Raw genomic sequence first — 17,854 nt, 5'->3', positions numbered from 1 at the left:
CACACCTAACTACTCAATTATGACTAGCCTATTAGACGTCAAACAATTACCTAAGGACTTTGAGCGTGAGCTTCTAGATACGAGATGAGAATCTTGAGAAACATACATCCACGGGCTTGAGCCACCTTGTGCTAGAATCCCTCCTCTCCCTTGTACAAAAGCTTGGAGCAACTTTTGGAGGGTTTTTGGAGTTACCCTCTTCTTTTTTACCACTGAAGAGTTAAAAAAATTTGTGTTTTTCAGTATCTGCGTCGCAGACCTTACTATAATAGCTTGCCATGCCGTTAGAACGGCGGCGCCATAGCAAAAATATTTCTTCTATGGCGGGATAACATCAACCCAAATCTAATTCAAATTTCAATTTTTTTCATGTCATCCAAATTTTAATTGACAACGTATTTCAAATTTTTTTAAGACTCTTGCACGAAATCGGTAAAAATTAAATTAATTGGGACACATGAAGTAACTTATACGGAAGAACTGTTGCTTTTTCTTAACCTCACCCGCTCACCCAAAAAGAATGACTAGTTTGTCCATATTAGCATCACTTTAAACAAACAAAGCGGTTTGAATCCCATGTTTCTCCCCCTCACCCTTACTCTCTCACACCGACACATAGTGACACAACACAACACCCAATGCCTATATCACACTATTCTTCCTTCTCCTCCTCCTTATAAATAGCAATATATTCAATAAAGAGCCTAATTAAATCTTGAAAAATGGCATCATGTTTATCTTTACTCTTTCTTGCTTTACTTGTTGTTTTTCCCTCTTGTCATGTTCTTTCCCTTTCTTCATCCAATAATGAGGATGAGTTTATGGTGTCTTCTGTCAAATTCCCTGTACCAATGGCAGAAAAACTCATCAAACAATTTAATTTGTTCCCTAAACATGATATCAACAAGGCTTCATCATCACCCTTAGCTGCTACTCATCAGCAAACTCTCTTTGAGAAGAGATTCAATTTATCTTATCTTGGTGATTCTGGAGCCACTGTTCAAGATTTGGGTCATCATGCCGGTTATTATATTCTTCCACATACTAAAGATGCAAGGTATGGTATGGTTAACACAATTTTAAAGTTATATTATTGTTCAAACTCACAGTGACAGTTTTTCTTAATCGGTCCAAAAAAATAAAACACTTTTTATATTAAGCAACAATTTAACTATAAAATATTTATGTTTGTCATATATAAAGTAATTTATCATCACACAAATTTCTATCATTTATTTTCAAATAAAAATATTAAAATATTCCTTTCTTTCTTAAAGTCCACAACATATTAAATTATCTTATATAAGATGAAACTTAGAAAATATTAATAATCTATACATATTTTCGATATAAATAACAGGTTTAGGCTAAATTCAGCAAAACTCGTAATCATTGAAATAGCTCCGCCCGTGATGATTATAGATTGGATTTGTCACTTTATTACGCAAAGAATAACCATTTTTTTATTTCTAGGTATTCTTTGATTTTGAAATTTTTATTTTACTTTCAATAAAATAATCTCATTGATAGTAGTCATAGTAACTTGTGTTCTTAAATTCATTATCACAATAACAAAAGAGATATTTAATGATGATAAAATATTTTATAGCAATTAAATTAATATCATTATATTTTAACTTGTTAAAAGAATAAACGATACTCATATAAAATATTGATTATGATTATAAATACTTGTATGTATTATATTTTACTATAGCAGATCCTTTATTTATTATAGTGTCCAGTTAAATTCGAGAGAAAAGAAAATTTTGTAATTGTTAATGTTATTTTTATCTTTTATTTTGGTGCAATTCTGAATCGTTTAATTTGTTTGGCAGGATGTTTTATTTCTTTTTTGAATCAAGAAGCAGCCAGAATGATCCAGTTGTTATATGGCTAACAGGGGGGCCAGGATGTAGCAGTGAATTGGCTGTGTTTTATGAAAATGGACCTTTCAATATAGCAGACAATATGTCACTTGTTTGGAATGATTTCGGCTGGGACAAGGTTTTTACTTATTTCATTTCAATTTAATTGCCTAGATTTTCTTTTAGTCAGTTTTTTTTTTAAATAAATTATTATTTTATTAATATTTTTACATATAACATATTTAAAATTACAAAATTAAAAATACATATTTTACATTTTTTAATTTAAAATTATTAAATTCATATTTTTACTTTTTTCTCCATTAAAGATTAAGGCAGTCTATTTCAAAAAAGTTGTACGTGATGTTAAAGTTTTGGTGCATCTAAATTTATCCTAATACAATTTAATTATAGATAAAATAATTTTTCTTTCTTTTGTTTATATATTTTTGAAGAGAGATTTGGCAGCCTTTTGCTGTATCTTCATTTACACGTAAAGTCCCTTCCACTTTGTGAACCTATACATCTTTAATTTCTACTTTCTCCCACCACAATGATATAGGGACATAACATAAAGTCCCCTAGTAATCACTTTATTTTCTGAATAAATAAGATTCCACTACTCAAATTTATGATAGAGTTGTTGATTAAAGTTGTTTTCCAATATCAATTAGCGCACATCAAAAAAGTTCCAATTAAATGAACCCAATAGGCTCTAGAATATCAAATGGGAAAAAGGAGAGATTTTTTTGAACTGCATGATTCATGTTTATAATTTGATCTACAGGTCTCAAACTTAATATACGTTGATCAACCAATTGGAACTGGTTTCAGTTATAGTTCAGACGATGATGACATTCGTCACGATGAAAGGGGTGTTAGCAATGACCTTTACGACTTTTTGCAGGTTTTGTTCGAAATCTTACGTTTAAACTTTGAATGTTATTGATCTAGCTTACATGTTTAAACTAAAACACCTTATTTGTTTGTCCTTAGGCTTTCTTCAAGGCACATCCTCAGTATGTAAATAATGATTTTTACATAACTGGAGAATCATATGCTGGGCATTACATTCCTGCATTTGCTTCTCGTGTTCATCAAGGTAACAAGAACAAAGAAGGAATTCAAATAAATCTTAAGGTAATTATACTCATTTCTTGCATATATAGCTATTTTTTTTTGCTTTGTTACGGTGCTAATTTTATTCGATTAGGGATTTGCCATTGGTAATGGACTCACTAATCCAGAAATTCAGTACAAAGCCTACACTGACTATGCATTGGATATGAGATTGATCAAACAATCTGATTACAATGTCATTGACAAGTCATATCCAAAATGTCAACAGGCAATTAAGCTTTGTGGTAATCTTCATCTCACCCACCAACTGTATTTATCGTTTCACTATAAATCTTGACATAATAATTCGTGTGCTATGCAAAAAAAAAATTATTTTAGGAACTGATGGTGGAAGTGCTTGCATGGCGGCATATCTTGTTTGCACAAGTATCTTCAACAAGATCATGAATGTTGTGGGTAACAAAAATGTAAGAAACCACCATAATTTCTTTTAATTTTCTCTCCGAGCTAAGTAATAATCACACTACTGATTTCTAATAACCATAACATTAAATCTGCAGTACTATGATGTGAGAAAGACTTGTGATGGTGATCTCTGCTATGACTTCTCCAACATGGAAAATCTCCTTAATGATGAAAAGGTTAAACATGCCCTTGGTGTTGGGGATATTGAGTTTGTCTCGTGTAGTTCTACAGTTTACCAGGCAATGCAGTTGGATTGGATGAGGAATCTTGAAGCTGGTATTCCTCCACTTCTTGAGGATGGAATCAAGCTACTTGTCTATGCAGGGGAATATGATCTAATCTGCAACTGGCTAGGTAAGCTTCATTCGTTTCTGATCCAACAGAACCTCCTAAATTATGTGCATCTACTATAAATAGTTTGAGGTAAGTGCATAACTAAACTATTTTTGTTGATATATATATATATATATATATATATATATATATATATATATATATATATATATATATGGACAGGGAACTCGAGGTGGGTACATGCAATGGAATGGTCTGGGCAGAAAGATTTTGGGGCAGCACGATCGGTTCCTTTTATAGTAGATGGTGAAGAGAAAGGAATTGAAAAGAACCATGGGACTCTAACATTCCTTAGGGTCCATGATGCAGGACACATGGTTCCAATGGATCAACCTAAGGCAGCACTTGAAATGCTGCAGAGATGGATGCAAGGGAAATTGTCTAAGGAAGGTCACTTTGCTCATATGTAGTTTCTTCAACTTACAACTAAGGCCCAATAACAGTTCATACGGAAAAATGTGACACAAATCATGTAAATACTCTTTCAACATTTCATGTCTATTTTGAGGATAATGGTGTTCTGTCTGTGCCATGTATTAAAATGTCGAAAAACCACATCAAATCCTGGAATGAACTTAGATGTAACAAGTATTCATGGTAACTCATGCAACAATAGTTAATAAAATCTTGATTTGTTTTTCCAATTACTTGATGCTACTGCACTCTGATCTTAAGGAACCAGCTGGTTCCTTAAGTTCGTCTATACAACAACAGACAACGTGACTATGAAAACTCTCCTTGATCAAGGGAATAAAAACCAAAACCTACAATCTGTAGGATTTTCAACCAACTTAACTATCTTAAAGAGTGGATTCAAATCATCACTCTATATTGTAGGGACTAACTCTAGTAATACCTTCAGACACGATGAGATCTTGTCTTTGATACAACTGGAACAAACTCACAACCACACTAAGGAGATTACTGCCCCTCAATACACTACAACAAAAACAACTTTTAGCGGCATTAAATATTGATACTAATACAGAGTGTTAAAAGTCTTTACCGACATTAGTTAAGTTCCATTAAAACCAATGTCGCTAAAGGTTTTAGGGACATATACAAAGAGTGACAATTGCCGCTAAAAAAACATATTTAGCGGCAATTAAGAATTAAATATCGCTGATGATCATTTTTGTTGTAGTGATAAACTCCTGTAGCAGACTCGATCATAACCACCTACACAATTACTAATTAGTCTTGAGCTTTTTGTTGTTTCGTTCTCAATCTTCACTCTTTTGTCTATTGCTTTTGAGAGAATTCCAATTTCGTGTTACAATAGCTGATTTTCTCTGTGCTGTATATGTTGCATGAAATAAAGGCATAATTATCATAGACTATGATCAAAATCTCAAAGACACTCTTACAGTGTGTTTGGTATGAAGGAAAATATTTTTCTGCAAGTAATTTTTGACTTATTTTCTCATATTTGGTTGGTGGGTAGAAAATATTTTTAGAAACTTTTTTTTAATATTTGGTTTTGAATGAAAAATGTTTCTGAGAAATATTTTTTATTTTTGGGATAATACATATATTAGACCCTAAACTTGATTTCAAATTTTAACTTTGACCTCCAACTTTCATAATGAACAAACACACTTTAACTATCCAACTTTTAAATAAATAAATACATGAGTCCTACATGACACAATACACGTAAGACATCATGTAGGACAAAAAATGACATGTAGGACACATGTTTATTTGTTCAATTTTATACAAGTTTAAGTGTCTACTTGTGCACATCTAAAGTTGAAGGGCGTAAATGTAATTCGAACCCAAGTTAAATGGCACAATTATTTTTTGGAAACAAACTTAATTTTTTTGGGGTGGGGAAGATAGATGGTAGGGGTAAAAATTAATATTTTTTAAAATAAACTTAATTTTTTTTGGAGGGGCGAGGGGAGTACGTAGGGGGGATCGAGGGTAGTGGTGAAAAAAATAAAAACTTGAAGTTTTTAGAAACAAACTTAATTTTTTTTGGGGGGGGAGGGAGATCTAGGTATGGGTGAAAAATAAAGTTTTAAAGTTGAAAATATTTTTTTAAAAACAAACTTAAATTATTTTTTTGGAATGGTGGAGGAGGTGCTGGTAGGGGGTGGGTGGAGGGGGGGGGGGAAGGGAGGAGGGTCGAGAGTAGAGGTTAAACAAATGAAATTTTGAAGTTGAAATATTTTTTAAAATAAACTTAATTTTTTTTGGGGGAGGGTTGGGAATTGGGGTGGGGGGTGGGGGAGGATTGAAAGAGAATTTTAGAAAATGTTTTCTTTAAGTTTTGAAGAGAAGTCATTTTGCTTGAATTTGAGGAAAATACGTTGATTTGGAAAATATTTTTAAAAAAATTTAACCCAATAAAATATGAGAAAATTGGATCGAAAAATATTTTCCTTCATACTAAATACATCTTTAAACTTGACTAGAGTTATATTACCCCTAAATTTATTTAAAATAGAATAAATACACCATAAATTATGACGTGACATAAAGAATGCGCACACCTACTAGAAGACAATTGAAGATGATAAACCTAATTTTAAAAAGTAATTAATATGTACGCGTGTCATTTTTAAGTTAAACATTACTTAATTAATTATATCTAATTAATTAACTAGAATCCTACATCTTCTAAACCGTTCCACTGTTTCTCATCATATATATATTTCTTTGGTAAGTAAAACATAATAAAACAAAAAAATTAGCCGGTACTGACAACGTAAGCTCCATCCTTGCTAAACCAGATTCTCATATTTGCTAATATTTCTATGCATAAGTATTTAAATTGTGTAATCTAGAAGCTATTCTACGATATCGTATATCTTTCAAGAATTCCATGAACTATAAGTCTGATCATAGAACCTACTGTTTGATGCTTTTCTTGAAATATCGTGGCATTGCGCTCTAACTATATATGATATACTGTGTTTGTCATTGTTATTCCATACACAAGGGTCCTGTTGCTTCTTCCTTTCATGTATTTTATTGATCATTCTATCTCATTAGTCCAGTTCATTGTTTTTATTTTTATTCCTCGCAAATGGAGTATACTCCTCCACACATCTGCTGCATATGCACACTAGAAGAAAATATGATCATGATCTTCATTCATTAGCTGACAAAAGGGACAGGTTTGTACTTGCATTATCCCTCATTTTTCCAATCTTTCTTTCGTTGCAAGACTTCCTTTCATTGCCAGATACATGATGAATAACTACTTAGGAGCTCCAAAGTTTGTACACACTAGTGTTCTCCACTCTACCTTCTTGTTTGTACTTCTCATCTGCCAATACACTTTACTAATGTTGTACTGTGTCATATTACTTATGTCATTCTCAGTGAACCCTGCCTCTTTTAAATGTTCTGTAGTCTTAAATATCCTCTGTACCACCCAAGAATCTCGTTTAGCATGTATGTTCCTGACACTTGTTTTCCCATTATAAGTATATAGACTACGTCTTTTTTCTGGCAAAAGTTCCATAATAACTTACCAATTACTGCTTTGTCCCGTGTATATATATCAAGAAAATTCATTCTTCCACTTGGTTTTGGACAACACATCTTATCACATGCAACTATTGCTTTCTTGGAGGTTTCAATGTTTCATATCCATTAGAATTTTCTGCACATACTCTCTATTGCTTGAATAACTTGTTAATTTTTAATGGAGGAGTTCTCTCACATTTTTAAACTACTATATTTTTTATGTTTTCTATTCTTCTTTTCTCAAAACCTCAAGGTGTTTTTTACAGAGTTGAGAATCTCAAAATTCAATAGAATTTGAACAATCTCTAACATGAATGTTAAATAAAATTAATACTCAAACTATAAAACATGCAATTTAGTAGATTTTCTATACTTTATATCAACATTTATATTATATTATATTGAAATAAGAACTCCAACAATACAATATTAATAATTAAGTAATACACTATATGGGAGGGAAGCAAAAGTATATTTAAGAGGTGCAAATAAGAGATTTTCAGAGGAACTTTTTGTTTTTACATTTTGCAATTAATATTAAAATGAAATTGATTTTAAAAGAAATGAAAAAGATTAATTTAAGTGGAGGTCATAGAGAAGTGTCAGTGTAACGACCCGCAAGTACATCCTAGAAGTTAGAGCATCCTTGTCTTGCCACACGGCAAATGAGACTTCAAGAAGTTTCATCAAAGCCACTCGTATCATCCATTGCATAATAAACATTCTAAAATGAGTAAGAATTAAAACTTTCTTCACACACAAAGAACTTTTTTCATAATCATTACACAAGTGGAAGACTTTCATCTAAAACATTAAACCTTTAAAACATCTCATTGAACCATCTAAACTTTGGAGTATACATCACTTGGGACTAAGCCCATATAAGTCATAAAATAAATACTAAGACATAAAGGAACATGTGGATATTATCCTCGAATCGATGAGGACTCACCAATACTTCATCTTCAACACTTAGAAATCTATCCATCCTCCATGGTATATCAAGACTTCCAATTTCCTACACTTAAGTTAAAAAGGGAAAAGAAGGGGTTAGCACATTAGATGCACTAAGTATGGAAACCATGCAAAAACCATGAAAAAAGGGCATTTACTAAATAATATTTTTTTTCATGAATTTTGACTAAAACAACATACTATAAGCATAAGAACAATATTTAACAACTCAAAAGTACATAAGAATCATTTAAGCAATTATTCACATTTTTAGGAAAACATTACAGTAAGCAAGTTCACTGTTACAGTGAAGCCTATCAACTTCACATAGAGTACTTCCTAGCATTCAATCCTCTCATTAAAAGCTATCATAAGACTCACATAAGTATGACAAAGAGATATCGCTCATACACCCTCTCTAGGCACACCTAAATGATCCTTAAGACCACCTATAATGATATACACACCAAGCACATAAACATGAGATCCTCCTACCGAAGGTGATTCTAGGGTTCACGTGAGTGAGTTGTGAAGCGACCGCCCGTACAATTCCTTACACACACACTTAAGAGATCCTATAGACTACCTAAGATAGAATCATTCTCACTCAATACATTAGTTTACATATGATATGACATTCTCCCCTACAAAGGTTATCAAAAGACTTACTTAAGTAAATCAAGAAGATAACGTCCATGATTGACTTTTCAAGATTACCTAAATAATCTTGACACTACCTAAGTTTGGATCATGTCTACATAGTCAACCAACTTCCCTAACAAGAGTCATTCTTAAGACTTATCTAGGTAAGAGATGAAGTTATCATTCCTATGCCCCCTTCACACCTTAACCAGACAACCCTTAAATATTCTAGATAAGTACTTATTCATTTAACATGTTTTCTTAACTTAACTCATTACATTCATTAGTTCATTTAAGATTCATTCATTACATAAGAACATTCAAGTGATGGTCTTGGACAAGACCTAGGGACTCTAACCTACATTTTCAAAACCTATTGCGCAATGTCTAGATAGCGTCTCATATCACCACCTAAACTTCATAGAACTTCTCTAATTCTAGTAGGTATCCCTCGTGATGAGAATAGACAATAACCAACATAGACCATGGTAGAAAAGCATGGAATCCGGAGTTCTAACCTACTCCGATGAGGGTGTTCTACTTGCCAATGGTAGAACTTGAGCACATCCCATGTAGGCACTTGACTAAGAAATAGAGAAAAAACATAAAGTGACACCTGAAGTTATCCTAAATTTTCAAAAAAACACTTAAATTATGCAAATGTCCTACTACCCTCCTAAACAATCCTGAATTGATATTATTACATCATTTTTTGTCCACCTAGCATGGAGAGTGTATGCACCCTCTTAAAGAACGTGACCAAACTAAAAAATGAATATAATTTTATTTTTACAAGTATTTTGCTATAAAATATATTTTCTTGTTTTTATAACTTTTTCTCTTTATTAATTTTCTTTTTTCTTTCTTCCTTCTTCTTCAAAAATTCGTTGTCATTTTCATGGTAACTTTTCACTTTCAATGCCCTTTTTATCACAACTCCACCTCTTTTTTTTACTAATATTATTTTAACTCTCTTCAACTTTAAAATTATATCTAAATATTTTATTACATTTCGAACAATTTGATAATCCACTAGATTTCAAGATGATTAGTAGGTATTATTTATTTTTTAAAATCCAAATTTCACTTTAATATTTTCACTTTTCGGAGAATTTTGACTCTTACAAAATTATCATTTCTAGTTTTGAAGTTATGTGAAATGAGAAAAATTAATTGATGATACCTTCAAAATATTAATTTTCTTTAAAAAATAATTAGTTTTGTTATCAATATCACAAATACTAGAAAATAGTATAATTTTTTTTAAAAAAGAAATTTGACCGAAGAAGAAGAAGAAAAAAAATGGAGGGGCTTAACTTGACGTAGGGGTGGGGTGAGGTGAGGGTGGAAGGTGAAGAAGAAGAAAAAAAGAAAATGAAGGGAGGGATAACTTGAAAGTAGGGGTGAAAGATAAAGAATTTAAAGTGAAATTAAAATTAAAGCAATAAAATTACAATAAGTCAAAAAGTGAGAGAGAGAAATATGAAAACTTAAAATTAAAAAAAAATATATTTCAAATTCAATTAACACGTGTCACACAATGATTGTTGTGTGATAACCACTTGCTCTTTAAAATCTGGTATTGGTCAAAAAATAATATGATAATATATTATCAGAATTGTTTAGGGGGAAATAAGACACCCGCATAGTTAAAGTGTCCTTTTAAAAATTCGGGACAACTTGAGGTGTCACTTTATGTCTTTAAGAAGGCGTACTTTGTACTCTAGTCTCATCCTTTAACCAGAACTACTTCCCTTACTATGCTCACTTGGTGCTAGCCTTTGTTCTCATAGAGTAATTTACATTAAAGGTTCATATAAAGGGGTTCCATATCACGTTCATAACCCATCACATTTACCCTACCAAAGAGGTCCCCTAGGGTAACCTAAGAATGATGACAACAAGCTCATAATGACTTTCCTAAGGATCATATGATGTCGTTTCATCCAATCAACCATAAGTCCACCATTCCTTTATATGAAGGATACTATTACGACTTTCGACTTCAACATTTATAACCTTACCACTAGATTCAAGGTTTCACATAAAGGACTCTCTTAACATCATTTAAGGTCTCATGTCATTCATACATACAAGACTAAGAGGCTTTAGCATCCTAAGTCAAGACATCTGATATTCACATTCATACATGCATCAAGTAAGGGACACAAGTCATCCAAGAAAGGACACAACATACTATTTTTAACACATATTACATGTCATTCAAGAAGCACATAAAATAAGCATTATCATCTTTAAGTCATCCTACACACTACAATATCATCATCAATATGACCATAATAGACTCAGATAGTTAAGTAGGAATAACCCCGCATCAACCCTGAGACTATACACATAAAGACATCATTATAGTCTAACATGATCACCTAAATAGCATCAATAGAAGAACACATATTGTCACGATCCAAAATCACAAGTCGTGATGGCTTCTATGTTCCCAACCGATAAGTAAGCTGTCCCAATAAGTTTACCAATTCAGCTTAAATGTGAAAGGGTAACTAGCAAACTAATATCTAACATACTAGTCTTAAAAAATAAATGTGAAAAAATAGAAATACCACCCTAAAATTTAGTGTCATAAGTACAAGAGCTTCTTTAATAAGATACAAGTCCAAACTAATATGAAAATCTAAACATAAGAAATATCCTATCATAATACCAAAATAACCTAATAAATAGAGGTAGATTGAAGGTGTGTGCCATAAAATATCCCAAGCAGCGCACCACAACTCAAAGTTAATTCAAACTCATATTCAAGCTCCAAGAACGTGCCCGAATTTAAAATTTAATTTGCACCACAAAAGAGTGCAGCAAGTGTAGTATGAGTACGAAACCACGTGTACCCAGTAAATCTCATTGACCGACAACGAAGAAGTAGTGACGGGAGTTTATATAAGAAAAATCAATTCTGTAATTATACAAGTCTATATTACACTTACCAGTCAAGTTTCATCAATTAGAGGTAATCAACCATCAAGTAACTTCCAACAACCTAATAAAATACATAATTGAAGAAACCTTACCCCAGAACACGAACCAGGTTCGTGTAAGTTGCTTTTAAGTAAAGACAGAGTAAAGACACAAACACTTATTGAATTAAAAACCTTCCTCACTCAAGGAAGGAAAACCCTCGTTTTATTAATTCAACTATAATATTTTGTGATTACAACTCAATAATCAAAAGTCTTATCTCTACTACTCCCTCGATTGACTCCAATCGATCTCTCCAAAAGGCCAAACCCACCATTTGTTACAACTCTTACTAACACTCAACCCTACAAAGAGCCAAACCCACCCTTTGTACAATAAACTGTAAACTACAATTAAGAACAAAAACAAGACAAATAGTTCTACACGATAAAACCTTCTTACTCAAGAATGTTTTACACGTAGTAATCCTATCAACCTTGAAGACTTCAATTTGATGAATGATTCTCCCTTGTTCTCTGCATGAAGTCCTCGTATTCTTCATCAACGTCTTCTTTTTCTTATAGAGTTCCTTTTTCCTCAGTCCTTATCAGATAAGGTAAGGAAATTATTATTAAACAAGGATTCCCTTTTAAAGTACAATCCTTATTATATACAACTTCCTTCCTTAATAATATATTTAAGGTTTTCCTTATTTGTATCAACTTATACCTTTAATATATTATTTTTGGCTTTGACAAATAACTCTATTTTCTTGCTTACTTGGTTGACCCATTTTACTCGATCTTGGACTCGATCTTGGCATCTTTTGCTGCGTACATTTACTATTGATTATTTGTGCTTCTTGTCTATCATCAAAACATGAATTATCGATTCTATCATATTCTATCATATTCCCCCTTTTTGATGAAGACAAACAAATCTTTCTGTGTGATGCATGCGCAAATACTCTTCCCCCTTTTGACAAATCAAAAAGAATCCAGCAGCGGCTAAACAAACCCAATCAACATCCATAGCAACAATATAAGCCCAGCCAGTTGAGCATACTAAGTTTAAACAACTAAGAGAACCAGGTTCAAACAAGATGCTTTTTCGATGTGAAGGTTGACCAGGCTTAGTTGAAGCAGAAGCCAGCATATCCAGAACTCTGTCAACTCTTGCATTGTTAGCAAGTTGTTGCTGCACTAACTGATCCTTCAACCTGTGAATTTCAGCATTTGAAGTGTCAAGATCAGCACGTAACTTCTGGTCTTCTGACTCAAGAGTGAAATACTTTTCATCAGCTACTTTAAGTTCCCTGAGTGACTGAGCAACATGACCAGATGTACGTGGAGACGCAATTGCAACCTGCTCCGACTCCATAGGAATGCCACAATCAGCAAGAATGGTTTGAGTGAACATATCTGCACGAGTTAAAATCCTGCCTTCTCCCAATGGTAACTCAAATGCATCAAACACTCTAGTTAACAGATTTCCAAAACCTTTAATTCTTTGTCATCCATCAAAACTACAAACTTCATGTTTTCTCATTCCCCAAGAATTTCCCCCTTTTTGATGATGACAAACTATGCATATGTCTATCCACATTATATAATTTCCCCCTTTTGGCATCATTGAAAATCAATAACCAAAGAACTCGAATAACATTCAATGAATGCAATATCATTTTTAACTCACAGCCACTTGGGCAACACTTTCAAGTACACTTCTACTAACAAAATGGTTAGTTAATCTGAGGATATTAGTCATCTTAAACTCATACACAATTAAGATCTTCAATGAGAAACGAAATAAATAAATATGTACCAGTTTATGCCCTTAATCAAAAACATATAATATCATGAGTATGAGACAGACATAAGCACATCAAAGAGTCAAAAGAGTATAAAATTTGAGGATAAGGATTATGACAAAGATTACTAAAGTGAGGAAGAAAGGGATGTTTACTGTCATTGATAAAAAAAATTTCAGTATACCCATTGTGCACCAGCTTCTTTATTCTGATCAGTTTTCTTAGAATGTGAAATTTTATCAAGAGAAACATGAGATACATCATCACTTTTTTTTAACTCTACTCCGTAACATTTTCATTCCTTCATGATTTTTTTTGATAGTCTTTTTCTTGATGACAACTTTGAAGGAGTACCAACTACCAGTAAGAGATTCATCACATTTTGGTGCACAAAGAGATGTGTTTATCAATAATGAAAGTAAGCAACAATTTATTTCTGTGAGAATTGTTCCCCCTGAGAGATAGACAAGTTATACACTTGGAATGGATGAAATATCAATTTGGAGTTTGTGAACCTGGTTCAAATGTGGGTGGTAAAGCAAGGTTCCCCCTAAATTAAAGCATGAGTGACTTCAATACTGAGATTTTCATCATTAGAGCAGTTTGAGATTGAACGATGCTTATTGTCAAAGAGGGTTCTTGGTGATCTTTAAGAAAGTTGAATTTTTGATGATCGACCAGGTTTATTAGTGCTTATGTTTGACCCAAACTCAGTAAATTAATGCAATGAAAAAGGATGGTACATACCTGAGTATTACAGAGAAACCAGGTTCCCCTTTTTTTGTGTTTCTTCATGATTTACTTAATGGTGTTAGCAAAGAGAAGAGATAACATCCGCAAACTTTCTAAGCGTTGTTTGAGATGTGACTTGAGTGTGTACCTGTTACAGTACGAGGTTGAGTTAGCAGATATTCATTGTATAATTACTCAAGCGTAAGATTATTCTTTTACTAGCCAATTATTAAAGGAAATCATGATAATGCATCAACTTGTTTCGATAACACCATGCTTTGACTGATTTTTCTCAATTTCTTCATATTCAAGGCCTTCACAAGAATGTCGCATCATCATATTCTCCCAGATCAAATGAATCTCAAGCTGATTCACAGAAAACCAACCCTTGTCAATTTTTAATACCTTCCAATGAACAACAAGGACCATGTTCACACAACAAAGTTCCCCCAAAGGTGTTCCATACTCTTACTGTCTCGATTGCTCTAATATTCATCCAATCTCCAGAACCATAGATAAGTAGTAATTCATGTTGCAGGTGCATCAATGATTGTTAGCTGTGAACCAGGTTCATATGCAGTGTTTCCTAAATTTGCATCATCAAAGAGGTTTGATATCATGTCACTTTCTTCAACTTTTTTTTATTTTTCTCATCCTTTTCAAGGAATAAACTGCCTCCTTGAAAATCAAAGAGCGAGAGGAAATTTTCTACCATTTTTAGCACCATTTTGGAGCATGCACTATTCATGTACCAAGTTGATCTTTTCCCTCTCACCTTCACCTGAAACACTAGTCAAAGATTAGTCTTGGGAACCCAGATTAGCTTGGGCCCCTTTATGTGAGTAAAAGGATGAACAAGATTTATTCTAGCCCATAAAGGCAAAGAAAACCTTTTATTTGAAGCATTTTTATTTCGAACCAGGTTCTTAGCCGTATCAGTCTTTTCCTTTTTGGTGAACTTAACATTTTTCTGAAAAGCCTCAAATAAAGCTTTAAATTGATTCTTTAAATGACCTGAGTTTCCACAATGAGTGCATAAACTTTTAGACATGTGAATAGTGTGTGACACAAGATTATTCTGTTTTTTAAAACCTATCCCACTTCGACTAGTGGTTTGCCTTTCTTGAATCTGAGTTAAAATTTCAGAGGACCTGGTCCATCTAAGATTTCTTTCCAAATCCAGTTTGGTATGATCAAGATTTTCTTGTAGCAACCTATTCCTTTCTGTTAAGGCTTGACATTTTATGGTTAACAATTTTATTGGTTAACAATTTTATTTTTTCTTCTAGAGCTAATTGAAGTTCACTAGCAGAGTTTTTGCCCTTGTGACTTAACTCTGAGATTTTAATATGTTCTTTTAATTTATTTTGAAGAAAGTGATTGTGTTTCTCAAGATTGTCATTGACTTCTCTTAAAGATGCATAGTTTTCCATCACTTGTTCTCTTTCAGAATTGACAGACTGATATGCATCTATAAGAGTACTCAATAAGGACTCTAGTTCCTTTTTAAAATATGATTCAATATTTACTTTGATGTGATGAAAACTTACCTTGCTTTGATTGTCATCTTCTTCATCATCTTCAGAATCTGATCCATCCATGAGTGCTAGTATGGTTTCTTGTGATCTGCAGGTTTCCTTTTCTTCCTTGGTTTCCACTGCTACAAGGGCAAGAAAGTCATAATCATCTTCTTGTTCTAGTGCAAGAAGAGACTGATTTTCTGTATCATCACCCTCAAACTCTTCCTCAAATGAATTTCCCATTGCTGCAAAGGCCCTCTTCATTGACATATCTGCCTCTTGAGTCGTCATTCTTCTGTTTGAGGGGACAGACTTATCCTTTTTGATGTCTTTGCCCTTCTCAAAGTTTGCCTTTTTCTGCTCTAAGGCCCAAAGTGGACAGAATTTGATGAAGTGATCTGGACTCCCACACTTATGACAAACCTGGTCTTTAGTGTTTTCAGATGGTTTTTGAAAAGCTTTCTTTTGAAAGGTCTGCCCTCTCTTTAGCATTCTAGTGAACCTTTTAGTTATGAGGGCAATATTTTCATCTTCAAAATCATCTGATGCAGTAGCCTTTAGAACCAGGTTCCTTTCCTTTCTTTTTCCTCCAATTTTCTTTTCTTGGTTTTTCTTAAGTTCGTATGTGATGAGATTACCAATTAACTCATCCATTCCCAGTGAGTCTAGGTCGCGGGCTTCAGTGATATCCTCGACTTTTCTTTCCCAAGTTTTAGGAAGGACACTCAAGAGTTTCCTTACTGCTTTTCCGTTAGGCACTATCTCTCCTAAAGAGTACATCTCATTGATGATGGAGGTGAACCTGGTGTGCATGTCTTGAATAGTCTCTCCTTCTGCCATCCTAAACAGCTGATATTGCCTGTTCAAGTTATCAATTTTAGACTTCTTGACTTGCGTTGTTCCCTCATGAGCTGTTTGCAGTGTTTCCCATATGGCTTTGGCATCTTGACATGACGAGATTCGATTGTATTCGTCTGGTCCTATGCCACATATCAGAATTTTCTTGGCTTTGGCATTGTTTTGAATTGCAAGCTTGTCTTCAAAATTCCATTCTTTTCTTTCCTTTGGGATTTTGGTGATTCCATCAGTTGCGGTTTTCATAGGTATGGTTGGGCCATCTAGAATTACTCCCCATAGATCAGGGTTTTCGCCAATAAGATGGTCCATCATACGATTTTTCCACCATCCATAATATTTTCCATTGAACAGTGGTGGTCGTGTTTGTGAAGCTCCCTCTTGTGGGGTAGGTGGTGCTGCCATTTAGTCTTTTCAAGGTGTGAATCTTTTAACGAAAAGACCTGCTCTGATACCAATTGAAGAAACCTAACCCTAGAACACGAACCAGGTTCGTGTAAGCTGCTTTTAAGTAAAGACAGAGTAAAGACACAAACACTTATTGAATTAAAAACCTTCCTCACTCAAGGAAGGAAAAACCTCGTTTTATTAATTCAACTATAAGATTTTGTGATTACAACTCAATAATCAAAAGTATTATCTCTACTACTCCCTCGATTGACTCCAATCGATCTCTCCAAAAGGTCAAACCCACCTTTTGTTACAACTCTTACTAACACTCAACCCTACAAAGAGCCAAACCCACCCTTTGTACAATAAACTATAAACTACAATTAAGAACAAAAACAAGACAAATAGTTCTACACGATAAAACCTTCTTACTCAAGAATGTTTTACACGTAGTAATCCTATCAACTTTGAAGACTTCAATTTCATGAATAATTCTCCCTTTTTCTCTACATGAAGTCCTCGTATTCTTCATCAACGTCTTCTTTTTCTTATAGAGTTCCTTTTTCCTTCAGTCCTTATCAGATAAGGTAAGGAAGTTATTACTAAACAAGGATTCCCTTTTAAAGTACAATCCTTATTATATACAACTTCCTTCCTTAATAATATATTTAAAGTTTTCCTTATTTGTATCAACTTATACCTTTAATATATTATTTTTGGCTTTGACAAATAACTCTATTTTCTTGATTACTTGGCTGACCCATTTTACTCGA

At 33.2% G+C, this 17,854-nt stretch overlaps 2 protein-coding genes across 2 annotated transcripts; one reads left to right on the top strand and one right to left on the bottom strand.

The window, feature by feature from the left end:
- The first annotated feature begins 605 nt into the window (after nt 1-605).
- Nucleotides 606-4,414, top strand: LOC101266830 (serine carboxypeptidase-like). The gene is made up of 8 exons (XM_004240634.5): nt 606-1,057; nt 1,839-2,007; nt 2,656-2,775; nt 2,865-3,008; nt 3,082-3,232; nt 3,327-3,415; nt 3,509-3,767; nt 3,930-4,414. Exons 1-8 carry the CDS (start codon nt 723-725, stop codon nt 4,175-4,177), a joined length of 1,515 nt encoding a protein of 504 aa, XP_004240682.1. The 5' UTR covers nt 606-722; the 3' UTR covers nt 4,178-4,414.
- Nucleotides 4,415-14,568: 10,154 nt separating this feature from the next.
- Nucleotides 14,569-17,096, bottom strand: LOC104645370 (uncharacterized). The gene is made up of 2 exons (XM_069299567.1): nt 15,867-17,096; nt 14,569-14,721 (listed from the first exon to the last, which is right to left on the bottom strand). Exons 1-2 carry the CDS (start codon nt 17,094-17,096, stop codon nt 14,569-14,571), a joined length of 1,383 nt encoding a protein of 460 aa, XP_069155668.1.
- Between the last annotated feature and the right edge of the window lie 758 nt (nt 17,097-17,854).

This window comes from Solanum lycopersicum, chromosome 6, assembly GCF_036512215.1.
Source record: "Solanum lycopersicum chromosome 6, SLM_r2.1".
Classification (NCBI taxonomy): Eukaryota; Viridiplantae; Streptophyta; class Magnoliopsida; order Solanales; family Solanaceae; genus Solanum; species Solanum lycopersicum.
Note: the sequence above shows the minus strand (reverse complement) of the source record. Positions and strands in the feature narration are given on the sequence as shown.